At 47.2% G+C, this 27,237-nt stretch overlaps 3 protein-coding genes across 4 annotated transcripts in view; 1 reads left to right on the forward strand and 2 right to left on the reverse strand.

Moving 5' to 3' along the window:
• On the forward strand, positions 1-17,767 carry PCNP (PEST proteolytic signal containing nuclear protein). The gene is made up of 6 exons (XM_078776841.1): positions 1-177; positions 583-628; positions 6,636-6,802; positions 16,502-16,570; positions 16,900-16,955; positions 17,332-17,767. The coding sequence occupies exons 2-6, from the start codon at positions 589-591 to the stop codon at positions 17,456-17,458; spliced, it is 459 nt and encodes a 152-aa protein (XP_078632967.1). The 5' UTR covers positions 1-177; positions 583-588; the 3' UTR covers positions 17,459-17,767.
• The window catches only part of TSEN2 (tRNA splicing endonuclease subunit 2), an 841,321-nt gene that overhangs the window by 521,272 nt on the left and 292,812 nt on the right, over positions 1-27,237 (reverse strand). The window lies entirely within an intron of this gene.
• On the reverse strand, positions 17,759-27,076 carry LOC137425609 (akirin-2). Of its 2 annotated transcripts, none has more exons than XM_068114207.2 (5): positions 26,631-27,076; positions 20,296-20,376; positions 18,222-18,362; positions 18,070-18,141; positions 17,759-17,971 (listed from the first exon to the last, which is right to left on the reverse strand). In XM_068114207.2, exons 1-5 carry the CDS (start codon positions 26,806-26,808, stop codon positions 17,961-17,963), a joined length of 483 nt encoding a protein of 160 aa, XP_067970308.1. In that variant the 5' UTR covers positions 26,809-27,076; the 3' UTR covers positions 17,759-17,960. The 2 variants fall into 2 exon arrangements, with proteins under 2 accessions (XP_067970308.1, XP_067970307.1); XM_068114206.2 differs by having other exon boundaries at positions 17,759-17,993; positions 26,631-27,065.

Below are 27,237 nucleotides of genomic sequence, written 5' to 3' on the forward strand. Positions count from 1 at the left end.
GAGAGCGCCATCCTCGTCGTCCAGTTGTTGGGCGCGAGAGTAACAAGTGTGTGCGGTTGTGGAAGGGTCGGTTGCGCGTCGCGTCGTGCAGCGCAGAACCCGCTGTGGGATCCACGGTTATCCCGGGGGCGAAAAGAAATTGCAACACCGGTTCATTTACCCTGCCGACCGCAAAAGGTACACCTGGCTTTTAGCATTCACCTGGTTGCACTATCGGCAGGATAGCCGGCTTACTTTTTCGTGAACCAACACTGAACTCGGTGATGTAGCATCTCCTGACAGGAATGGATAGATAACGTCAGCTTCCTTCACCGATACTGTTGTATTTTGAGAGCGAATTCTGTTTTTGTGCATATCTAATCGCCATGGCGGTGTAAGTCGCCTCATATAATGATTACGAGACGAATTTATTTTTAATTCCCGTTTTTTTCCGCATAGCGACAGAAATCTCGTCAGTATTTGTTGGATTTTAAAGCAAAAACTTAGTTCATCTTGTAAGGTTTTAATCTAAAAAAATATATATGGAGGAAATAAGGAAATACTGCACAAAAGTCCCGCCTTATCCTCATCCTGTGAGTACAGATTAACATGGCGGAACGAAGGAGTTCTGAGAAGAGGCCTTTGGACGGTAAGAGTACAAGGTACAGGGCGTACAAGTGGCCGGCCGGTGCCGTCCCACTTTTCTTTTTGTTTATACTTATAGCTGCTCCCTCCCGATGCTGATGCATATCGTGTGCGGCTGCACACACATGCTTCTGCATTTACACATGCTGCTGCACTTCACACACACACCCCTGCGCTGCACATGTTGCTACACATCACATGTTGCACTTCACACACACACCCTTGCGCTTCACATGTTGCTACACATCACATGTTGATGCACTTCACAATATGCAGTGACGAGTTAGACAGGTTGCTGATCTTCACATGATGCAGTTAGACATGATGCTGCACTTCACATGATGACGCTAGACATGTTGCTGCACTTCCAATGATGCTGCTCTTCACATTATGCAGTTAGACGCTGCTGCACTTAGCATGATGCAGTTAGACGCTGCTGCACTTTAGCATGATGCAGTTAGACATGGTGCTGCTCTTCACATGATGCAGTTGACATGATGCTGCCGTTCACATGATGCAGTCAGACATGATGCTGCTCTTCACATGATGAAGCTGCACTTCCAATGATGCTGCTCTTCATATGATGGTTAGACATGTTGCTGCACTTCCCATGGTGCAGTTAGACGCTGCTGCACTTTGCATGATGCAGTTAGACATGTTGCTGCACGTCACATGCTGTAGTTAGACATGATGCTGCACTTCATATGATGCTGCTCTTCACGTGATGCAGTTATCCACTGCTGCACTTAGCATGATGCAGTTAGACATGTTGCTGCACTTCATGTGCTGCTGCGCTTCACATGCAATTAGACATGTTGCGGCACTTCCCATGCTGCTGCTCTTCCCGTTATGCAGTTAGACATGTTGCTGCACTTCCCATGACGCTGCCCTTCACACGATGCAGTTAGACATGTTGCTGCACTTCACATGACGCTGCCCTTCACACGATGCAGTTAGACATGTTGCTGCACTTCACATGCCGGTTACTTCCACATGTTGTTGCACTTACACGTTCCGCTGCACTTGCACATGTTGCTGCACTTCACATGATGCTGCCCATCACATGCTGCTATAGTTACACGTATTGCTTCACTTCATGCTTGTGCAGCTACAAACGCCTCCACTACTTCACTGCCCCCACTGTTGCAGATACGAGATACACTTGCTCCTGGCCCTGCAGCTACACTCGTCATGTTGCTGCTGCACAAGCTTACACCTCCACTGCACATGCTCACTCTTCCACTGCTGCTGTGCTGCATTTGCTCTCTCTCCCACTTATTTAGCTGCACCGGTTCTTACTCCTGCTTATTCAGCTGCAACGGTTCTCACTCTCGCTACTACACAAACTCTCGCCGCTGCTATTTGTGCATTGGCACTCACCACTGCCGCTCCACAGTGACACATGGTTGCACTTTGAGGCCTGTTTAGGCTGCCACTGCACATGCTTCTGCCACTGCACATGCTCCCACCACTGCTGTCTTCACATGCGTCAGGTGCTGCACATGCTCCTGCCACTGCACATTACCCCACCACTGCGCTTCCCTCTCCACTCCCACTGCTGTCATCTCCCCGCTGCACATGCTCTCGTCACTTCACATGCTCCAGCCACTTTACATGCTCCAGCCACTTCACATGCTCCAGCCACTTCACATGCTCCAGCCACTTCACATGCTCCAGCCACTTCACATGCTCCAGCCACTTCACATGCTCCAGCCACTTCACATGCTCCAGCCACTTCACATGCTCCAGCCACTGCACAAGCTCCAGCCACTGCACAAGCTCCAGCCACTGCACAAGCTCCAGCCACTGCACAAGCTCCAGCCACTGCACAAGCTCCAGCCACTGCACATGCTCCAGCCACTTCACATGCTCCAGCCACTTCACATGCTCCAGCCACTTCACATGCTCCAGCCACTTCACATGCTCCAGCCACTTCACATGCTCCAGCCACTTCACATGCTCCAGCCACTGCACATGCTCCAGCCACTGCACATGCTCCAGCCACTGCACATGCTCCAGCCACTTCACATGCTCCAGCCACTTCACATGCTCCAGCCACTTCACATGCTCCAGCCACTTCACATGCTCCTGCCACTGCACATTACCCCACCACTGCGCTTCCCTCTCCACTCCCACTGCTGTCATCTCCCCGCTGCGCCTTGCTCTAGTCGCTTCACATGCTCCAGCCAATGCACTTACTCCACCACTGCACATTCCCTCTTCAATACAAATTCCTTCTCCACTCCCACTGCTGTCATCTCCCCCCTGCACATGCTCCAGCCACTTCACATGCTCCAGCCACTTCACATGCTCCAGCCACTTCACATGCTCCAGCCACTTCACATGCTCCAGCCACTTCACATGCTCCAGCCACTTCACATGCTCCAGCCACTTCACATGCTCCAGCCACTTCACATGCTCCAGCCACTTCACATGCTCCAGCCACTTCACATGCTCCAGCCACTGCACATGCTCCAGCCACTGCACATGCTACAGCCACTTCACATGCTCCAGCCACTTCACATGCTCCTGCCACTGCACATTACCCCACCACTGCGCTTCCCTCTCCACTCCCACTGCTGTCATCTCCCCGCTGCGCATTGCTCTAGTCGCTTCACATGCTCCAGCCAATGCACTTACCCCACCACTGCACATTCCCTCTTCAATACAAATTCCTTCTCCACTCCCACTGCTGTCATCTCCCCCCTGCACATGCTCCAGCCACTTCACATGCTACAGCCACTTCACATGCTCCAGCCACTTCACATGCTCCAGCCACTTCACATGCTCCAGCCACTTCACATGCTCCAGCCACTTCACATGCTCCAGCCACTTCACATGCTCCAGCCACTTCACATGCTCCAGCCACTTCACATGCTCCAGCCACTGCACATGCTCCCACCGCTGCACAGCGCCCCTGCTGCTGTACATCAAAAATTGGAAAAAAAAAAAGAATTGCATGATGTCTGGATTGCGCCCGAGCTGTTTTAATTTTTCTCTGTATACATAAACCGAGGCTTGTGCTGAATGACGAGGATGGCTTATTCATACTCTCACATAGGTTCAATGGGCGAGAAGGAGACAAAGGCATTGCACATGAGTGACAGAAAGGAAAGGGGACGAATGGGCGCAGCGAGAGCAGAAGAATAGGGGTGTGTTGGCATGAGGTGATGGACAGCACCCGTGATGGCCTAGATCCTAGAGGGAATAGTATGATAGAACAGGCAGGAAGTGGATGTCACAGATGAGAGTACGGAGATAAAGGCATTAAGATGAGTCTTCAGCCTCAAATTTGGGAGGATAACTCGGTGTGGGATTCTCGAATAATGCATGTGCGCAGGTGGGGGCTTGAGGGCCAAAACACCCTGCCCACCGTATGTGGAAAACAAACCTTGGGGATCACCCTTCTGTTGAGATATACTGATAACATGGAGAGCATAGGATGTGCTCTAGGAAAGCTCAGCTACTCCAGCCTAGAGGGGTAGGGCACCCATACTTCGTGACACTTCGTATGAAGGCTTTCGCCTTGTTTCTCCTTCCAGAGAGAATCTGCACATATGCCTTCATTGCTCATTCTGTGTCCCTGGCATGCCACTTCAAACCACCATTGTTTGTAGTCGGATTACGTCACTTTAAGGCTAGGGAATTACTTGGTGGATTTCACAACTAAAAGTTGATCAGTCTACTGCCACCAGGCTGCGTCTGAGCAACACTCCAAGAGGGGAACCGTTCGACTTGAATTGGGCCGGCCAATTTGGTGGTGTGGAAACACATTCTGTATTGATCACCCAAGAGGTTTCATTTGAAGTCTAATTGCACCCCGGAAACTCGAAAACAGCAAACATTGATTTTCAACAAATGATCGATTTGGACGATGAAACGAGGGATTCGGGTTCGGGGGGCCGTGGTCCGCTTTCCAGGGAGGATACGGCCATGAGGAGCACGACTTAAGGTTAGGGCCCGATGCCTCCTGGCGAGTTTGGTCTGGATCTGTCTAGCGGTTTCTGAGAAATATTTGAATGAAATACCAATATTTGGGGCAAAACGTATCCCTCCCCCCTTTTTATTCCCATTATAGGGAGAGCATCCGGATAGGGGGCGCAACCCTAGGGCTGCGTTCACATGTCCCCGAGAGCCATCCCTCTCCCAGCAACAGTTAGGTTGGGAACTTGTAATTTGTTCATGGTTCCGGTGATATCTCGCCTACTCTTCGCGAAGGACACCATGGGATCGTCAACATTCCACCAACGAATCCCGGCAGACGGAACGATCTTGCATTCGTCGTGTATTGGAAATAATACCCATCATTGAATGAATTGTACACACGAAATATGAGCATTTCGTGAAGAAGAAAAAGGTTTACGAAACCGGGAAATATTTTTGCGTCCAATTTATTTTTGGGTTCCAACAAAGGGTTAACTTGAAATATTCGCCACACCTCATTTTCTATTGCAGTTAACATGGTCCTGTCAGCTTTTAGTTGTTGAACTTATAGCAAAACAGGCAAACTCGGCAGTCGTTTCATTCCATGGCAAATAAATCAAAATGATTGTGCATGATGTGTTTTTGTTTTTTGTATACTGAATCGAGGCTCGTGAAAGAGCTAACATTTACTTCACAAACAAATCAACCAGACAAACAAAATATATAAAAAGAGGGAGCGGAGGACAAGATGGGTAGAGAAGGGGAAGTACACAAACACAACATTTGAGAGCAGGGAGATGTGTGGAAGGGAGATGGCTTGGGGGGAGGAGGCGTGGGAAGGGGGGGGGGGGGGAGGGAGAAGTATAAAACCCAAGGACACCAAGGACTTCCAGGACAGAAGTTGGTATTTCAAAAAAGTGGATTTGGGGTGAAATTAGCGGGGGTAGAAAAGATCAAGGTTTTGGATGGGGGAAGATAAGAGATGGTGGTGAACAGCTGTTTTAAAGACCTGGAGGGTGGAGTGGGATTGAAGAGAGTGAGGGAGTTTGTTCCAGAGGCGGGAGAAAAGAGGAATGAAAGAGTGAAGGTGAGCAGAGAGTCTTGATTTTGGCAGTTTAACCATAAGAGGGTTGCAGGCAGATCTTGTGCGACCTGTAGGAATATTTGCGGGACAGAGCCCAGAGAGAGCTGGGGGGGGGGGGGGGCAAGGCCAGAGAGGAGTCGGTAGAAGACGGAAAGACCACCAACCTGCCTGCAGTGAGTGAGTGAGAGGCCCTTGGAGTTAGCTTCATCTCAGGAGATTCCAATGATTCTGAATGCTTTGGTTTCAACAGCGTGAAGCTGAGCTGGTGTGAGGCAGGAGCACCAGCCCAGAGGGGAGAGCAGTATTCCATTGAGCTGCAGATGAAAGCCTTGTATGTGGTGAAGAGCTCAGGTGTGCCAAGGAAGGACTTCGCACGACAGAGGATGCCCAGTCGGCGACTGGCTTTGGAGGCCAGATTTGAAATGTGGTTTTCCCAGGAAAGATTTGACGAGTGAGGAAAGATTTGATTTGACCATTATGGAGGTTTGACCACATCGTCGTATCTATTCCACGAGATGGGATATCTGATTGCGTTTGTCGATGGTGCCTCGGTGTAATTTTGGATCCATCTCTGGTGCGTCCCACAGTGCTCGGTTGAATTGATCCTGCCATTTGTAGTTGCAAATTTTTTTCTAAACCGGTCCAAAACAGCATGACTGATGGATGGTGGCATTGCCATCCTGGAACGTCCCAAACTGGCCGGAACGCACAAGCGGTGAGACAGCATAAACCAGTTTGCCAGCATGGGTTTGCACCGCGCTGTGAGAACTGAACATCCCAAACTGCAAGCATTTCCTACATCCCTCGTCCTGTTTCGTGTTGTTTGTTCAACTTGTTCCAATCTGTACGGATTCCCCCACGCATTACTCTTTCCCTTTGTATCGCATTTCTCACCTTAAATTTACCTTGCTGTTCTCAACTGTGACCTAATTATTTGGATGTCGGTAACTTGCAAAATTATTTTGATTATCGATTACTCGTAACTTCCAACTCACTGTTTCAGATGATCCACCTTCCCCACCATCTGCTTTGATGGCAGAAGGCCCAGCACCGGCTAAGTTGGTAAAATCGGACGCTCAAGATGATTCTCCCTCTTCAGATGCCGATTCCCAGCAACCTACGGCTCAACCTCAAAGCAAGACGGCCATTACCATACGTCTTGGGGCTACGGTATGCTGCTCTATGCCTACAGTCTTCATAAAGTATTCACACCCTTTGACTTTTTCATATTTTGTTGTTACAGCCTGAATTTAAAATGGTTTAAATTGAGATTTTTTTTTTTTTACGATCGACACATAATACCCCATAATGTTAAAGGGGAATTCTTTTTTTAAAGTTATACAAAATAATTTAAAATGAAATACAGAAATATCTAATTTACATAAGTATTCAACCCCCTGAGTCACTACTTCATTGAAGCGCATTTGGCAGTGATTACAGCTTCGAGTGTTCAAGGGTATGTCTATATCAGCTTTGCACATCTAGATTTGGGGAGTTTCTCACATACTTCCTTGCATATTTGCTCAAGCTCTGTCAAGTTGGATGGGGAGTGTCGGTGAACAATCTTCAAGTCTTTCCACAGATTCTCAATGGGATTCATGTGTGGGCTTTGGCTGGGCCACTCAAGGACTTTCACGTTATTGTTCTGAAGCCATTCCAGTGGTGATTTTGGTTGCATGCTTGGGGTTATTGTCCTGTTGGACCGTAAATCTTCGCCACAGCCTAAGGTCTTTTGTACTCTGAAGCAGGTTCTCAAGGATTTGCCTGTATTTGGCTCCATTCATTGTTCCCTCTATCCTACCAAGTCTCCCAGTCACTGTTGCTGAAAAGCATCCCCATAGCATGATGCTGCCATCGCCATGCTTCACAGTCGGGATGGTGTTAGATGGGTGATGAGATGTGCTGTGTTTCCGCCAGATGTAGCGCTTTGCATTCAGGCCAGAGTTCAAATTTCGTCTCATCAGACCACAGAATATTCTGCCTCATGCCCTCAGTCTTTCACATTCCTTTTTGCAAACTCCAGACGTGCTGTCATGTGCCTTTTTCTCAGGAATGGCTTCCGTCTTCCGTCTGGCCAATCTCCCATAAAGTCTAGATTTGTGAAGTGCTGCAGAGACTGTTGTCCTTCTGGCAGGTTCTGGAATTTGCTTTGTTGGTCATATCAATACACTGGGTCAATTCTAACCTTTGCAGCCTGTAACCATGGTAACAGCTGTAAGATGCTGGCGAGAGATCAAGCACATGAAACCAGACATCAGATTATCATGTGCTCCACGATGCAGTGCCCCGTGCAGGCACTGCACTTGTTTTATTCGGTGCTGACCGGAGGTAATCGTGATGAAGATGAAGTTGTTGACCTACTTGTCTTACTGTTCCATTAATAACGTTGTTCGACTTTTAAAACCATGTTGAAGAAATGTCTCGAAGGGTGCTCAATTTTTGTGCAGTAGATGTGTATTGTTTGTTGCTTTGTAAGCTTGGATGGTTGACCTCAAATCTGTCCGAGTACAGGAAGCCAGCCAGGTGGTAGTGTGTGTGTGTGTGTGTGTGTGTGTGTGTGTGTGTGTGTGTGTGTGTGTGTGTGTGTGTGTGTGTGTGTGTGTGTGTGTGTGTGTGTGTGTGTGTGTGTGTGTGTGTGTGTGTGTGCACAAGATATCTGGAAAAGTTCTGAACGGATTTGGATGAAAGTTGGTGGGATGATTGCCCTTGGGATAAGGAAGAATTGATTAGTTTTTGGTGAAGCTCAGGATATTATTCCGGATCCGGGAATTTTTTGAAGGATTTTTTTACAATTGGAAGATGGGGCTCATTTTTTAAAAACATTATATTCTATACTAGCAGAAGTACCCGGCATTGCCGGGCGGGGGAGAGGAGGGGAGGGGAACGGGGGGAGAGCGAGCCCCTTGGTAAAGCGAGCGATTTTTTTTTTGTCATAGCGTCATAGCGATTTTTTTTTTTTCATAGCGTCATAGCGTCATAGCGTCATAGCGTTTTATAGCGTCATAGCGATTTTTTTTTTCATATCGTTCATAGCGTCATAGCGTTCATAGCGTCATCACGTGATCGCTCTGAGCGAATCAGCGCCCCCCTGCTCTGATTCCGTTGATTCCGTGCGCTGAAATGCGCTGAGGTAAATATGAATAAAAAATATGGATCGTCAAATATTTTGAGTTCGGCCATGTTCGTCCCAGGCGCAATGGCCATGTCTATGCCAAATATCAAGCACGTAAGCCTCTCCGTTTAGGAGTCTATCGGTAACATCACACACACACACACACACACACACACACACACACACACACACACACACACACACACACACACACACACACACATACACACACACACAAACTGTGTTTTATATATATAGATTTAACATTGTGATATGAAAATAGTTTTCATATTTGTTGTAAATGTAGTTTAAACACGTGGTTATGCGTTAGAGCAGTGTATTTTTTTTAGCAGCGTCATCTTCAATGTTCATTTTCTTTTTTTCTAATAAAGACATATTCTGTCATTTTAAAACCACCAAAGTGTGTATTAGGTTTCCCGTTTCATAAAATGTATCGTTTGATACGTATACAACAACAACAACAACAACAGGCATTTTAAGGCCATTTTCCCTGCAAGAGCAGGGGTTAACCTTGCGGTCCTCATGACAATGTTCCTCATTTTGCCCTATTTTCTGCATCTCCCCTTGTTAACCCCCTTGCCCGCATTTCTTCTTCGACCATCTTTAGCCAAGTCTTTCTCGGTCTTCCCCGACCTCTACTTCCTTCTACATTCATTTCCATCACTCTTTTCAACCAGTCACTTTCATCCTTCCTCAACACATGACCAAACCATCTCAACCTGTTTCTCTTCACAGCATCCATCACAGGCTCTATTCCCATCATCTTTCGCAATTCATCATTTGTCTTCCTCTCTCTCAACGATACTCCACACATCCACCGAACCATTCGCATTTCCACCCTTTCCAACCTTCGTTACTGCTCTACGTTCATTACCCATGTCTCGCTCCCATAAATCATAACACTTCTCACACATGCAGCATACACCTTTCCCTTCAGCTTCAACGACACTCCCCTCCTCATCAGCACGCCACTCAGTTCCCGAAACTTCTTCCATGCACATCTCACTCGAGCAACCGTTGCCAAGTCTGATCCACCTTCTCCATTCAGCATGTCTCAAAGGTAACAAAATGTTTTCACACCTTCCAGCTTCACGCCGTCTCCAAGATCCAACTCAACATTTCCTCCATCTGCAGCTCCCTCTGTGCACACCTTACACTTGAATGTAGCTGCCACACTGGTTAATGACCCTCTCAAACCACTACATTTTTGATGAACCCACTCAGCACACATTGTACGTTGAATGGAATTCACTCCGACACCCTTCCTGCACACAGCACACGGCCACTTCCCAGTTCTTTCCACCTCACCACATGCTTTACCACTTGCCATCACCTTCGTTTTTCCGATATTCACCTTCAGACCTTTTGTCTCCATACATTCCTTCCACTTGTTCATCTTCTCCTTCAGTCCATCCATACTTTCTGCAATCAACACCAGATCATCTGCATACAACAACTCCCATGGTAAACCCTCCTTTACGTTCTGAGCCAGGACCTGCATCACAGCTACAAATAGTAGTGGACTTAGTACCGACCCCTGATGCACTCCCACCTTCACCTCAAACTCACCACTGTTCCCGTCCTTCGTCCTGACAGCTGTGCGCGCTCTTTTGTACATTGCCATAACTACTCTGATCAACCATTCCTCCACTCCTAACTTCCTCAATGCCCATATCACTACTTCATGTGGAACCCTATCGAATGCTTTCTTCAGATCAACAAACCCAAGAAACAACTTCTTCCTCTTCTCCATATACTTCTCCTGCAACTGCCTCACAATAACAAGCGCGTCTGTCGTTCCTCTTCCTGGCATAAATCCAAACTGCATTTTGTCAATCTTCACTTTCTTCCTTATCCTCCTCTCCAACACCCCTTCCAATACCTTCATTCCATGCTCCAATAACTTTATCGCTCGATACGAGCCACAGTCCAGAGGGTCACCTTTCCCCTTGTATAGAGGGACGTGGGTACTCGGTTCCCAATCCACTGGAATGCGGCCATCTTTCACCACCAGATTGCAGATCTCTGTCATTCTCTTCACACCCCAATTTCCCGCTGCCTTCAACATATCTCCCACAACTTCCGTCGGCCCTCCCGCTTTTCTACTCTTCATTGCTTTTATCGCTTCCTCAACTTCCTTCTCGGTTATCTTCTCTGCCGGTCCTAAAACTGGGTTACTCTCTATGTTGCCATCCCAATCATTCTCTGCATTCAACAGCATTTCCATACATCTCTTCCATCTTCCTTTAATTCCATCTGGGCCGACAACGATTTGTCCCACTTCATCCTTCAAGCAACTCACCCCCATCACATCACACCTCTCTTTCCCTATCTGCTTTGCAATCCTGAATACCGCTCTCTGACCCTCTTCCAAATCCAAGCGTTCTCCGAACATTTTCCTACATGCCTCCTGTGCCTTTGCTACCTCTTTCCTTGCAGCCTTCCTGGCTGCCTTATAACTTTCATGCTCTGCCTTTTCTGCCCCCATACCCTTCACCTTCTGCCACTCCTTGAACCTCTTCCTCTTCTCGTCAATCCTCTTTCCAACTTCATCATCCCACCACCATGTTTCCGAGTGCCTCGGTGGTCCTTTTGTCCATCCACATACCTCACCCACAACTCCCAACAGACTATCTTTCATTGACATCCAACCACTTTCAAGCTCAACCACATCATCCTCCACCATACGCAGCCTCTCTTTTAATGCCTCCCTCACTGTCACCTCTTTCAACCTCCACACCTTCATTCTCGGTTGGTACTTCACCCGCCGAGCTCTCCTCGCACCTTTCACCCTTATGTCGCAGACAACCAACTGGTGCTGTGAAACAGCCTCCTCCCCCGGGATCACCTTTGTGTCCCGAAGGTGCCCCCTATCTCGCCTACGCACCAGCAGGTAGTCAACGGTTGTCGTCGACCCACCTGATATGTATGTAACAAGCTTATTATCCTCTTTCTGGAACTGAGTATTACAAATGAACAAAATAGCTCCATCAGCAAACTCCAAAATCCTTTCACCTTCTCCATTTCTCACACCATATCCGTAACCCCCATGAACTCCCTCAAAACCGTCCATACTCCTTCCCACATGTCCATTTAGGTCTCCTCCTACCACAACAACTTCATCTTTCACGTTTTCCATCAGCTTCTCTATCGCACACCAGAACTTGTCCTTCTCTTCATCGCTCCGACCAAGCTGCGGAGCATATCCCGAGATGACGTTCACCAAGAGCTTTCCAATCATCATTTTCACCATCATCAACCTTTCACTCACTCGAGTCACACTCACCACACTGTCCACAAACTCCTCAGAAAACAGGACACCAACACCATTCACGCCCTCCGGGCACCCTTGGCACACAAACTTATATTTCTGTCGCTGCCTACCCTTCACCATTCTCACACCACTTCCCTTCCATCTCGTCTCCTGCACACAACATATGTCAACTCTTCTTCTGACCATTACTTCCACCACTTCTCCTGATCTCCCTCTCATTGTCCCTCCATTCCATGTCCCAAATCTCAGAAACCGATCTCCACGTCGGGTATCAGACGTTTCGTCGTCATAAATGGAGTGATTTCCACCCTTGCTTCGATCGGGTTCCCCACCTTGAGTTTTGACGAAAGGGAGTGGGGTCCCCCACGGGGTACTTCGGGCTGTACCTTGCCCATATGTAGTCGTAATTGTCATGGTTCTCTTTTTGAGGCAATGTTTTTATGGCCGGATGCCCTTCCTGACACCAACCCTTTTAGTCGCCTCTTACGACACGCAGGGATACGGTGTCCCTATTCTAAACCGGGGTACACACTCGTTTGATACGTATGCTTTAAAACTGTTTTTTGTTTTGTTTTGTTTTTTACCTCAGAAGAGAGAACATTTACCTCAGCAAATGTCAATCGCGGTGTCAGTATTTGATGAACTTATAAAGACTTAGGTGAGTTATAAGTGTGACAAGCATGTGCACGGGATTCTTCCCAGAAGAATGAGTGGTCGCATTAGCTTGTACGGCTTAAAATGAGCGAGTTTGTTTTGACGTTTGGGCCAGTTTTACATGTTGTATCCCTAAGGAATGAAACGAACGTTTTTCCTGGCTTACAATTTTATTTGAAGTCACACATGCCTCAGAATACACTCACTTATATAGAATTGAACGCTGAATCCGAAAATGTAAGTGAAATTGCTTTCTTTTTTTAACATTATCTTCTATATATTCTAAATATATATCTGTGCAGTGTATGTCTTGTGTTGTCTTGTCTTGTCACTGAACTACTCAAACTTTTGTGAAATCGTACTATTCCAACTTGACCCACGGCGGGAGTATGCGCTCTCCTGAGTGGCGTTCTAGTCGGTTCTGCAGAACTTGTTGAGGTTGCAAAGCATTTATTTGAAGCACCCAGGAATACTGTTCTTCCTTCTGAACTGATGCACCTTCAATCCCAGATCTTGCTTCTGAAATCCTTAGAGGCTAAATTTCTGAAAATCATCGGCATCATCCCTCAAACTGCTTTTCTACACATCGGCTGGACTCATGGAGGATCAGGAAACAGAACAGATCAGGACACAACATACCGAGAACGGCCCTCAGTAGAGAGCATACCTCCACCTGGTTGGCCATATCACTCAGTGGTGAATAACCACTTAAAACATTCTACTAGATGGATGCGGATCAGAATCTTCACCAACATTGAATCTATTCTTCCTTGTCACACACACAACCTGTCCAACAAGTTTCATCCAAATACATCCATAACCTTTTGAGATATCCCGCTTTGTATCGTTTTTGGTCCTATCTCCCAATGGTGAAAAATCACTTGAAAAATTAAATAATTCTCATATCCGAATCCATATTCAGATCTTCACCAAAATCGAATCGAATCGTCCTTGTCAGACACCGAACCTGTCCACCAAGATTCGTCCAAATCCGTCCACAACTTTTTGAGATATCCTGCTATGTATCGATTTTGGCCTTATCTCCCAATGGTGAAGAATCAGTTAAAAATTCTAGTAGCCGGATCCGAATCCAGATCTTCACCAAAATCTAACCATTTCGTCCTTGTCACATACACTACATCTCTGCCAAATTTCGTCCGAATCCGTCCACAACTTTGAGATATTTTGTTCACAAACAGATAGCCAGGGATGAAAACATAACCTCCATCCATCCACCTTTGGTGGCAGAGGTAATAAAAGGAACAGCAGGAGAAAGGGGAATAACAGCAGGAGAAAGGGGAATAACAGCAGGGCGGAGGGATAAAGTAGACGAAGACGGACAAACAGATGCAAGTAACGATGAGGGGTAGGGGAAAACGCAAAGGGTGGACAAGATGGATACATAAGTAACATTTTGGGAGGGGTGAGGGGTGGTTTAACGGGTATAGAAAAGATCATGGGTTTGGATGGGGGATGATCAAGATGGTGGTGAACAGCTGTCTTGAAGACCTGGAGGTAAGAATGAGGTTGAAGGAGTGTGGAAGGTGGTTCCACAAGCTGGAAAAAAGGAGGAATGAGTGGAGATGAACATTGGTCCTGGATTTCAGCAGTTTCACTCGGAATGGGTCCGGTGGTGGACCTTGTGAGCCCTGCAGAAACCTGAAGGGGGGTGGGGGGAATTGAGGAGGACAAAGCACGGAAAGAGCAGTGGGTGCAAAACCAGAAAGTAGGCGATAGAAGACAGACAGAGACCTGACAACCTGTCTGCGATGGTGAGACAACTTCGTTGCAAGAGATTCCAATAATCTTGAAGGCCTTGGCTTCCATGCCATCAAGCTGAGCAAGATGAGATGCAGTGGAGCCAGCCCAGAGGGGAGAGCAGTACTCCATCAAGCTGTGGCTGAAAGGAGTTCAGGTGTGCCAAGGAAGGATTTCACATTATGGAGGATGCCCAGTCGGCATCTGGCTTTGGAGGCCAACTTTGAAATGTTGTTTGCTCAAGCAAGGTCATGGCTGAGAGCAAGAGCCAAGAGTTTGAATGACTGAACCTCTTCAAGATGGTTGTGGAGAAAGTAGATGAGAGTTTGCGGTTCGGTCCTTTTGAAGAGAGACGGACAGACTCTGGATTGAAAAAGTACTCTGTGTTTGACCATGTTGTGATTTTGTCAAGGTCTGAGGAGAGGGAAGAGGCTGTCTGTCTGAAGGATGAGGGATGTCAACAGCAAAGAGATAAAGATGATGTGCCAGGGAGTTAAGCAGGTTTGTTCCTTCCATCGTCGCCCATCTCTACTCTGATCTTGTTTCCTTCCCTTTCAGCCGTCCACCCCACCCAGCACTTATGAACATGATTATCCAGTAACCCTGTCCTCACCTGCATTCCTTTGTCCCTCTTTCCCAAACTGTGGAATCACTTTCCTGTGTCCAATACTACTATCAATTGTTCATCTCAAATTGAATCGTCAGTCAAATATGATTGATCCTTTACAGAAATGGCTTAAGCACATATTGAGCCAGGTGTTGTACTGGTCAGAAACATTTATTGCATGGGACCCTCTGTTGTCCAATCATGTTCCTACGGCCACCACTATGAGGATGCATGTTACTTTCAACTTGTCCCATTTCCATTTTTTTTTTAACCTCATGCCACTGCACCGCATCCCCTTCCTGCCCCTCACACACACCTGTGACACACACACGTCCACACAGCATCTGCTGCCTTTTCTGACCGGTCACATTTGTTTATCATCTCAGAGCACAATCAAGAAGTTTGCTATATCATTATACAACAATGGGTGTTCGTGAAATTGGGCAAAGGCACCAGGACCATAAATGGACACGTGCGTGGTGAAGGTGTGCCCTTGTATTCGACAGGAGTCCAATACGCAGGAGGTTTTACAGGTGGATGCACATCCCTTGAGGATTACCTCAGGTCAGGAAGGCTGACGGATGCAACCATTGCGGAAACTGTTTCCCAGGTCAAGGCATTAATCATGAAGAATCACAATATTCATAGAAATTGGAATTTCTTAATGCCGCATTGCGTAGACCATGGACAATGGACATGCTCAAGATGTACAAATTGCAGTCACAAGACGTTCCCTTCCACATGAGGATACGAACATCTGGGACACATTGACTAAACAATGCTGAATGAAAACATTCAAATCGAGGAAATTTCAGACCCCAGACTCATCTACCGGCCAGTTGTGCTTGACGGCGATGCCTTCAGTTGTGAAAGTGCATCTTTCCAACTACAACCATTTTTTTTTGATGCAAGGCCAAGGCTGCCTTCATGGAACAAGCTTCTCGGACCATTTAAAGCAGATGCAGCCAACTACCACTCTGTCAGTGGTGAAGAAACATGGCTTCACCACGAGGATCATAGAACCAGATTTGAATCCGTGAAAAGGAACCGCAGGGGATTACCGACACCCAGGAAGTTTCAGACACAAACCCTCGGCCTGCAAGAGAATTGATTCAATTCAAAAGCCTTTCAACAATTGGCCTCAATCTCTGACAGTAGAAAATATTACTTGAGGGGCCTTCAAGGACATGTGTGCTCATCAATGACATCAGGTTGCTAATGATGGTTTTGACATTGACTTCATACCTGCCGGCTGCCAGTTGCCAATAATAATGATCGAGCTGAAACAAACAATACCTGGCTGTAGGGATAATTTTCATTTTGTCGTCAGACCGTTTTGAAGGAAACAGAGCAAGTACTTTGACGTCATGGGCAGCAATACTGAACAATTGTGTCTCATTCCATGCGATGTATTCTGCACATTCATCTTTATTCCCGTGACAGAAACAAAAGGATGTGATACCACTTCGGCCGAAGAAAGCAGATGTTGCTGCAGCCTTCAATGAAAGCGACGTAAGTCACCCCCCCCCCCCCCCCCCTTGGTCACTCTGCCATACCACACAAACACACCATCGGCTTACCCCTATCCTGCGCGCACAGACCCATTACCCACCATCCCGCAAGCACCAATCACCCCCTCCCCATACCTTATGCAGACCATCACCCCCCCCCCCCCCCACCCAAACCCCACCATTCATCATGCACACCATCCCCCCCCCCTCCATCCCACAAGCACACCTCCCCCCCCCCCCCCCCCCCCCACACACACACACACACACAAAGTTTAATGTACCAACCCATAAGCCATCGTTGCATCTGCGTCATGAACATTTTGTTGACAGAGTGAACCTGAGGAGATGCCTCCCGAAGCAAAAATGAGAATGAAAAACATTGGAAGGTAAATTACACTCAGAGCTGCAAGACCTTTAATTACATTGTTACCAATCGGAGTGTTTTGATCCTGATGGGAAAGCAAGGTCTAGTTTTTGCTGCCAATGCCCTTTCGAGCATGTATGTGACATTATGACATCAATGCCCTTTAGAGCATGTATACATGTATGTGTATAATTTGTTTTTTTAATGCTGTGACAAAAGGTCTTATCTTTGTGATGAAGGGTTAATGCTCAATGAGCAGCAGCTCGCTTCACGTATGAGTAAAGCACACCGTTCACAGACCTAGTTAAAATGTTATCGACCCACAAGCCTTCATACATGAGCTTTCCATGCAATAGTTGCTGTTGATCGACATGTTATTTAACTTCCCACAACCCCAGGGATACCCCCACCTCAGCCGGCCCCAACTCTTTCAACAAAAGCAAGCACGGCTTCTCAGACAACCAGCGGCAATGGGAAAGGAAGATCAAGGGCAAAGGAGAAGAGATAAAACCAGAGGAGAATTAGCGTTTCCTCTTTCATTCGGTGCAGATCGAGAACCTGGTGTGGTGTCCGTGAGGAGGACTCGGGGTAATTGGGGAAAAGGGTCATTTACAAATAAACCTTTCCTGGTTTAAGAAAATCTTTTTTTAATATTTTGACATTTCGGAAATGCTTCCCACAGCACGGCTAACTGTGGGTTTGAATGACGTTTGCACGGGTGTTGCAGTGTGAATGTGGTAGTGGTCGTCTTGGTGTGGTTAAACTCAGGGTGTTTTGTTAGCCCTAAACAATGCCAGCCACACACTGAGAAATAAACGATCCATGTGGCCATCAGACTGATTTTATTTTGCTAAAACGTTGTTCTTATGGGGGGGGTTAGGGTGGGGCAGCAAAACAGAGGGAGGAGGTAAATACGTCGTACTGGTTTAAGATTGTGGAGACAAGGAAAATAAAGAAAGAAAAGGATGGTCATCCATTGCAGACGAGGCTTTGAGGAGGCGTTAGGGTCAGGTCAGCTGAAACACCTTCAGGAAACATCTGGGGAAGAGGAAGAACCAAACTTGGGCATCATTAGGTTTAACAGAGTATGGCAGGTGAGATGTGAGAGGTATGGTGAAAGTTCTTTATCTACTCACAGGTTGGGGCTTTTTCTCCAAAACAACACAGGATCTGGTCATGGCTGAATTTCACAAACGTGTCATATTGCTCTGGTGGATTGAGGAAGAAAAAGGTGTGTGAGGTCAAAGTCGAATTGAGAAAGCTCAGCTGGAGGGTTGAGGACACTCACCGTTGAGCTTTTCCGTGAGCAACCGATTGTACTCTTCCCTCAGCCCTTCTTCTCGCTCCTTCAGCGCTCTCTCGCAGATCATCGCCACCTGGCGGGCCGTGAGGAGCCCGGTCTCACGCACGCAACTCGGACCTTCTCGACCTGCACACGGAACCCGGCAGTTTTAATCCGAATATCCCGCATTGACAAAATAACCGAAGGTGCACACAAGCAATATCTAATACCAACCCAACCACCACAAAGCACCACAAGAACTCTCTTGATTAAGTAAAAAAACAACTTGTGTAACCACACACATATGTAAGTGGTGGGCAGCACCTCACACTGGTGACCCATACCCAAAGGAAACAAGGTATTTACGATTTTCACCTGCACAAGTGCCACAGTGAAAGTGTTTTACTGATCCCTGCTACAGACAGAGGGGATTGATTATTAGACACGGCACAAAATATATTTTGCCGATCCCAACAACCCTCCTCAACCACCTCTCCCCAGGCTGCTGAAGGGAACGGGTGATTCTAGTTACCCTCACCAGAGGAGAGGGTATTGCATGTGAATCTGTCTGTTACCTGCAAAAATCGAAGATTTTTCAAGTATATTGGTTGGTCTTGAGCATTTGTCTGTTTGTCCGCACAGAATAAATATGAATTTTCTCTGAAACCGTTGGTCCGATTGACAGGAAATTTTCACCGTAGGTGCATCTCCTCCTGTATATTTTTTAATGATAATTATGATGTCATAGGTCACGTGGTATGGGCGCCATCTTGGAAAACCCAAAAAACTTTGCACCTCTATATCTCAAAGCGCTGCATAGAAAACTAGAACGGCACTCAGAAGAGAGCATACCTCCACCAGGTGAACAGTTTGTTTTGTATCCCATAGTAGTCCAGAAAATCATAATACAGAATCACATTTAATCAAAATCATCAATCCAAAACTTTTGAGATTTCCTGCTATCGTTTTTGGCACTATCCCCCAATGGTGAAGAATCGCTTTAAAAATACCAGCCGGATCCGGATCTTCACCAAAATTTTATCGATTCTTCATTGTTGCACACGCAACCTGTCCACCAAGTTTTGTCCAGATCTGTCCACAACTTTTTGAGATACCCTGCTATATGTTGGTTTTAGACCAGTCTCTCAATGGTGAAGAATCACTTAAAAATTTCAATAATTCTCATGAATCCATATTCAGATCTTCACCAAAATCGAATAGTCCATGTCAGACACCCAACCGGTCCACCAAGTTTCGTCCAAATCCGTCCACAACGTTTTGAGATATCTTGTTCACAAACAGACAGCCGGGGGTGAAAAACAACCTCCATCCACCTTCAGTGGCGGAGGTAATTATCAATATATCTGCTTCTTGTCTTTCCTTCCCCTTTCATTATTTATAATAAACCCTGTTCTTCCACTACCGAGTGCGGGTCTGGTGCCCAGTTTTGAACAGCGATTAACGGTGCTAGTAAGGTTGCGGCCATTCGAAAATGGGTGCGAAAATCCAAAAACTCAGATTTGTCCCGGATTGTCACTCGGCACATCCTATCAGACAGACGAACGCACTGCAGGCGACAGCACTTGTTGGACTTCTGTACGTCGGAAACCTAATTAAAGATCTGTTTGGCTTTCCGACGGACAGCCATAAGGACTATCCAGCATTAAACCGGTGACAATCCATGTGGAAGATTTGACCGTGTTCACCTGGCTCACTGCAGCAACATAGTAATTGTACGACGAGATTGGCACATGTACACAAAAGTATGTTTGAAAACTTGCTTGGTCCCCCATCAGTGAGCATGTGAAACAGCATATCAAAACAAACTGTCCAGGTAGTCACTAATAACTCCTTCATTGTTTAACATCTTAAAGTTCAACCTGTTTCTCAATGCTGCATCGACTGAAGTTGGTTTCAAAAATAAATTTATATCAATATGATTAATGAGATTTCTGAAGCCGACATCGTGAGAACATAGGATAGTCATGGATGCAAACAGAGGTATGACCAAACAATTCTGGACATCGTTTAAAGTTCACAAAACGCGCTCGCCAATCTCGTTTCCGTCCCGCCCACGTACCTGATCCACTTCCTGACACTTCAAGATGCCGTCTTCGCTGGAGTCGCCGAAATTCTCGCCTGATGCTCTCAAGGATTTGTTCTGGAGTAAAGGAGGATTCACATTGATCAAACATACACACAAAGAATGAGTATTCCAATGCCATCCCAATAGAGTCCATGAGATCTCTAAACATCATTTTCGACGACAACAACAACAACAACACCATGCATTTTAAGGCCATTTTCCCTGCTAGAGCGGGGGTTAGCCTTGCGGTCCCCATGACAATCTTCTCCATCTTGCCCTATTTTCTGCATCTCTCCTTGTTAACCCCCTTGCCCGCATTTCTTCTTCCACCATCTTTAGCCAAGTCTTTCTCGGTCTTCCCCATCCTCTACTTCCTTCTACATTCATTTCCATCACTCTTCTCAACCAGTCACTTTCATCCTTCCTCAACACATGACCAAACCATCTCAACCTGTTCTTCTTCACAGCATCCATCACAGGCTCTATTCCCATCATCTTTCGCAATTCATCATTTGTCTTCCTCTCTCTCAACGATACTCCACACATCCACCGAACCATTTGCATTTCCACCCTCAATAATCCCAATTTTTCATTTCATTTATTATTTTTCAGGTGCATCAAAACATACATTGTGCCCCGGCAGGATTGCTAAAAGGTGAACCGAATCACCGTTGAGTAGCTCTCCTGGAATTCCAACAAATGGACACACAAACATAAGCCACACGTGCACGCGTACAGAAGCAAGCCTGGTGTTGGCTCAACAGTTCAGGCGACGAGCTCAAGATCTTAAGGTCCTGAGTTCAAGCCCGTCATACCATTGAAATAACGCCAGTTGGGTTGACTCAGCTCGTCATCCTTCCAAGGTCGGCAAAATGAGTACCAGCTTACTGGTAACAGGGGGCACTGTATCAGCGGCACAGCCATGCTCCCAGAAAATGATGCAGCCAAGCAGCCACAGGCTGCATACGAACCAGCACACACGCAGACAGCTTTGCGGCCTGCAGATCAGAACACCACCTCACAAATGATCATGTCTCAAATGGACTGCCTGGAGCCCTGGGTGATTTCCATGGCACGATGCAGGTGGCACACATCACTGGCTTTGTTGGCCAAGGAGGCAAAAGGGAGGTAATCCTGGAGCGATTTGATGCTGCTCTCGTCGTCATGATGGAGCTGTCGAGCGCAGAGACAATTCCCTACTGAAGTGCCTGGGGATCTTTCCCAGGTGAAGAGGAATCTTTCCAAGTTGCGTTGGAAAGAAAAAAAACAAGACTCGATAACAGAGGCTGCGTTTGGCAGGATGCAGCAAGTCCGAAGTGGAGATATGGCTTTGGAGGACCAGTTTCAGGCCATGGACCGGAGCCGGCATGATGGGTGGAATGGGCGTTGTTGGCTCAGGTGTGAGGCATGGCTCGAAGCAGCGGAATAAATGGTTTGGTTTGGGGAGGAACCCCGGTGCAGCTCACACCCAGGCTCCGTTATTAAACTTTCTCCGTGTGTCACACCCCGCTCAGCCCAACACGTGCGTTTTATACCTTCGACCCCCACGGGTATCCGTGATGCCCTTAGCCCTTCCCTGCTCGGCCGCCATTGGTTCGTTGGCAGGGCGAAGCCCAGACCTTTTACTCAGATGTTGCTCACAGCCAGAGCTTGCGGTTGTGGCATCTCTCCATCTGAACATGTGCCGACAGCCTGTTAGCACACTTAAAATAACATTTAGGACAGATGACAAAGGTACGAACATTAAAAAAGGGTGTGAAGGGAAAGTGGTTTTAGACATGTGGGGAAGATTGACAACAGCTTTCTACCCATAAAACGACACAAATTCCATAATCACAATTAAAATACCTCACACTTGTTCTCATTAATCAATTACATGCAATTTGGGAAATAACTATCACTACACGAAGCCTGGTGTTGGCTTAGCGGTTAGGGTGCCGGCTCGGGATCCTGGGATCCTGTTTTTAAACCCCGGTCGATCGCTGAATTAACGCCAGGGGGGTTGACTCAGCCTGTCATCCTTCCGAGGTCGGCAAATTGAGTACCAGCTTGCTGGGATGAATGATCACGGTGTGTACCCCGGGTTAGAATAGGTACACCGTATCCCTGCGCATCGTAAGAGGCGACTAAGGGTTGGCGCCAGGAAGGGCATCCGGCCATAAAAACATTGCCTAAAACAGGGAACCATGATTGTCATGGGGCCCGCAAGGCCAACCCCCGCTCTAGCGGGGAAAATGGCCTTAAAACGATCATTCATTCATTCATATTCACACGATGCAAAGTTACCCCCTAAATGGCATCCCCATATAACAGTATTCCATGCATGATGAACAAGAGGATGTGTTGCAGGGTAGCAAGATTTATGGACCAGCTTAAGAAAACAATGGGCCATCTGAACAGAAACAGTGCCATCTCATAAATCTAAGAGTATCATCAATTCACGAAGAGAACAAAGGAAATGACAGCTAGGGCCAGAAAACAAGTGGACTTCTCGTTCCGGGGCCCGACATATATATATACATACATACATATATACACATACATATATATATATATTATTGTGGGATTCCAAAATCATCATATTTCTTAATCAGCAAAGATATCACGGCACATTTATTAACATCAAATGAAAAACGTCCGGAGTAATCGAGGAGCGGTCTTTTGCCTTATACACGGCCAAGGTAAACTGTACAGTACAAATTTCCCCGGAGCCTTGGATCAATTTGAAGAAACTTTGACGACTTTTCTTTCCCAGGAGCATTTCCGTGTTTCAGGGTGGGACAGAGACAGAAAACGGCATAACTCAGAAGTCGGAATGGACATGGAGGACCTCCTCGGAAAGAAAAATCTGCTCCGAAAAGCTGGTACATCATTGAGCATGATCTGGAGCTTCTTTGGAATGGAAAAGAATCAGGAAAAACCGAGCGAGATTTTAAATCCGATGCAAATTCGATTTTGTCCTCTGCAGCAAGAAATCGTTTTGCACGTCGGGAACCTCTGTGATGCAGAAGCATCTGAAGTCATTCCATCCAAGGGAAGCTTGTGGTCGTGGAATGGAAAGTCACACCAAACATGACTGAGATCAATCAGCAAATCAGAAACAATCTAGAAACACCAATTCCGGATCACACAAGCCTGATCAACAGTCACTCCTCGTAAGCTACCTTACCCTTCCCTTTGCCTCCCTCCCCCTCACCTCCACAAGTTATCCTATATTAAACTAGCGGGGTCACCCGTGGGAATCCCACGGGCATGGATGTGTGTGACGAATTTTAAATATATGTCGACTGTTATTTTAGGCGGTGTATTTTCGTTTATCATCATGGCGCGATTTAAAAAAATATATCTCTGCATTTTCCTCTCCAATACCTCCTCACACTTTACACACACACCGGCCCATGTTTACATATACACACACACACACACCGGCCCATGTTTACACACACACACACACCGGCCCATGTTTACACACACACACACACACACACACACACACACACACACACACACACACACACACACACACACACACACACACACACACACACACACACACACACACACACACACACACACACACACACACACACACTGTGCACCGACGTACGTACACACACACATTGTGCACCTACGTACGTACACACACACACACATTGTGCACCTACGTACGTACACACATTGTGCACCTACGTACGTACACACACATTGTGCACCTACGTACATACACACATTGTGCACCGACGTACGTACACACACACATTGTGCACCTACGTACGTACACACATTGTGCACCTACGTACATACACACATTGTGCACCTACGTACGTACACACACACATTGTGCACCTACGTACGTACACACACACATTGTGCACCTACGTACGTACACACACATTGTGCACCTACGTACGTACACACACACACATTGTGCACCTACGTACGTACACACACACACATTGTGCACCTACGTACGTACACACACACACATTGTGCACCTACGTACGTACACACACACATTGTGCACCTACGTACGTACACACACATTGTGCACCTACGTACGTACACACACACATTGTGCACCTACGTACGTACACACACACATTGTGCACCTACGTACGTACACACACGCATTGTGCACCTACGTACGTACACACACACGCATTGTGCACCTACGTTCGTACACACACGCATTGTGCACCTACGTACGTACACACACATTGTGCACCTACGTACGTACACACACACATTGTGCACCTACGTACGTACACACACACACATTGTGCACCTATGTACGTACACACACACACATTGTGCACCTACGTACGTACACACACACACACACACACATTGTGCACCTACGTACGTACACACACACACACTGTGCACCTACGTACGTACACACACACACACTGTGCACCTACGTACGTACAAACAAACACACACACACACACACACACACACACACACACACACACACACACACACACACACACACACACACACACACACACACACACACACACACACACACACACACACACACACACACACACACACTGCACATACGTACGTACAAACACACACATTGTGCACGTACATAGCCACACACACATTGTGCACGTACATAGCCACACACACATTGTGCACGTACATAGCCACACACACGCATTGTGCACGTACATAGCCACACACGCATTGTGCACGTACATAGCCACACACGCATTGTGCACGTACATAGCCACACACGCATTGTGCACGTACATAGCCACACACGCATTGTGCACGTACATAGCCACACACGCATTGTGCACGTACATAGCCACACACGCATTGTGCACGTACATAGCCACACACGCATTGTGCACGTACATAGCCACACACGCATTGTGCACGTACATAGCCACACACGCATTGTGCACGTACATAGCCACACACGCATTGTGCACGTACATAGCCACACACACATTGTGCACGTACATAGCCACACACACATTGTGCACGTACATAGCCACACACACATTGTGCACGTACATAGCCACACACACATTGTGCACGTGCATAGCCACACACACACTGTGCACGTGCATAGCCACACACACACTGTGCACGTGCATAGCCACACACACACTGTGCACGTGCATAGCCACACACACACTGTGCACGTGCATAGCCACACACACACTGTGCAGAGCCACACACAGATTGTACACGTGTTTAGCCACACACAGATTGTACACGCGCATAGCCACACACACATTGTACACGTACATAGCCACACACACATTGTACACGTACATAGCCACACACACATTGTACACGTGCATAGCCACACACACATTGTACACGTGCATAGCCACACACACATTGTACACGTGCATAGCCACACACACATTGTACACGTGCATAGCCACACACACATTGTACACGTGCATAGCCACACACACATTGTGCACGTACATAGCCACACACACATTGTGCACGTCCATAGCCACACACACATTGTGCACGTACATAGCCACACACACATTGTGCACGTACATAGCCACACACACATTGTGCACGTACATAGCCACACACACATTGTGCACGTACATAGCCACACACACATTGTGCACGTACATAGCCACACACACATTGTGCACGTGTATAGCCACACACACATTGTGCACGTGTATAGCCACACACACATTGTGCACGTGTATAGCCACACACACATTGTGCACGTGTATAGCCACACACACATTGTGCACGTGCATAGCCACACACACATTGTGCACGTGCATAGCCACACACACATTGTGCACGTACATAGCCACACACACATTGTGCACGTACATAGCCACACACACATTGTGCACGTACATAGCCACACACACATTGTGCACGTACATAGCCACACACACATTGTGCACGTACATAGCCACACACACATTGTGCACGTACATAGCCACACACACACACACGTACAAACAAACACACACACACGTACAAACAAACAAACACACACACACACACACACACACACACACACACACACACACACACACACACACACACACACACACACACACACACACACACACACACACACGATGATCCAAGTGACAAACAAAGACGGAAACCCCGGTAGTCGTGCATGTTCAGTGATCCGATAACATGTACTTTTAAATGAGTTTGGAAGGAGATGGACGATGGTGAAGCCGAAGGTGGAGGAGGAGGAAGAGCAAGTAGGCATTTCAGAAGTAAGAATAATGAGGATCAAATCACACAAGGAAAAGGAAACAAAAGGCGCTCACAGCTCCGAACCGGCCATGCCCGACAACCCATACCTGACGAGAGCCGCGGTGTCACTTCTCCAAAGGGCGACGGTTCGAGTGACAGGTACTTGCGAGGCTGCCCGGGGGACGCCGCCCCTCCCGAGCCACAGCGCCGCCGTTTAGGTGAAAGTCCCGAGCGGCATTCAAGGTCTAGCGGCCTTTTTAACGGTATGGCCGCTCCACACGCCATACTCCGGGCCACAGGCCACGCGAAGTTCCTCTTCCTCCCCGAGTCGCTCGCCGTCGATCAATCACCTCAAATGTGTCTCTCCGATTGGAGCGAGCGAGACAAACTCTACGGTTAACTTTGTCTCAACTCGTTTTTCCCCTCGCCTCCAAAACAACAGCACAATTACAAGATATAACAAATGGGGAGGGATTAGAGGCTAGAGGGGGGCAAACTTCCGTTACAACTACACCCTTTCCACAACCGCCGCCAGCTACACCGCCTATGCCACAACAAGCGTTGTCATAGCCTTTAACACTTAAAATGCCACCGAGGCCGCACCGTATAAACTGCACCCAGGGTCGCCGTGGTCCGTACCACGAAAACCACTTCTGTGGTCTCCATAATCTGTAACGCCTAAACCGCCAGCAGGTCCGCCGTCATCGCATCGCC

This window comes from Myxine glutinosa, chromosome 4 (genome assembly GCF_964187855.1).
Source record: "Myxine glutinosa chromosome 4, kmMyxGlut1.1, whole genome shotgun sequence".
NCBI classification, from domain to species: domain Eukaryota; kingdom Metazoa; phylum Chordata; class Myxini; order Myxiniformes; family Myxinidae; genus Myxine; species Myxine glutinosa.

Coding starts and splice junctions, on each gene's coding strand:
- PCNP (XM_078776841.1), top strand. CDS start 589: ATGGCGGAACGAAGGAGTTCTGAGAAGAGGCCTTTGGACG. Junction 6,803..16,501: donor CCATACGTCTTGGGGCTACG/GTATGCTGCTCT, acceptor TTCCCGTGACAG/AAACAAAAGGATGTGATACC. Junction 16,571..16,899: donor CAGCCTTCAATGAAAGCGAC/GTAAGTCACCCC, acceptor TTTTGTTGACAG/AGTGAACCTGAGGAGATGCC.
- LOC137425609 (XM_068114206.2), bottom strand. CDS start 26,808: ATGGCGTGTGGAGCGGCCATACCGTTAAAAAGGCCGCTAGACCTTGAA. Junction 18,142..18,221: donor GCTCACGGAAAAGCTCAACG/GTGAGTGTCCTC, acceptor TCAATCCACCAG/AGCAATATGACACGTTTGTG. Junction 17,994..18,069: donor TGGAGAAAAAGCCCCAACCT/GTGAGTAGATAA, acceptor ATGATGCCCAAG/TTTGGTTCTTCCTCTTCCCC.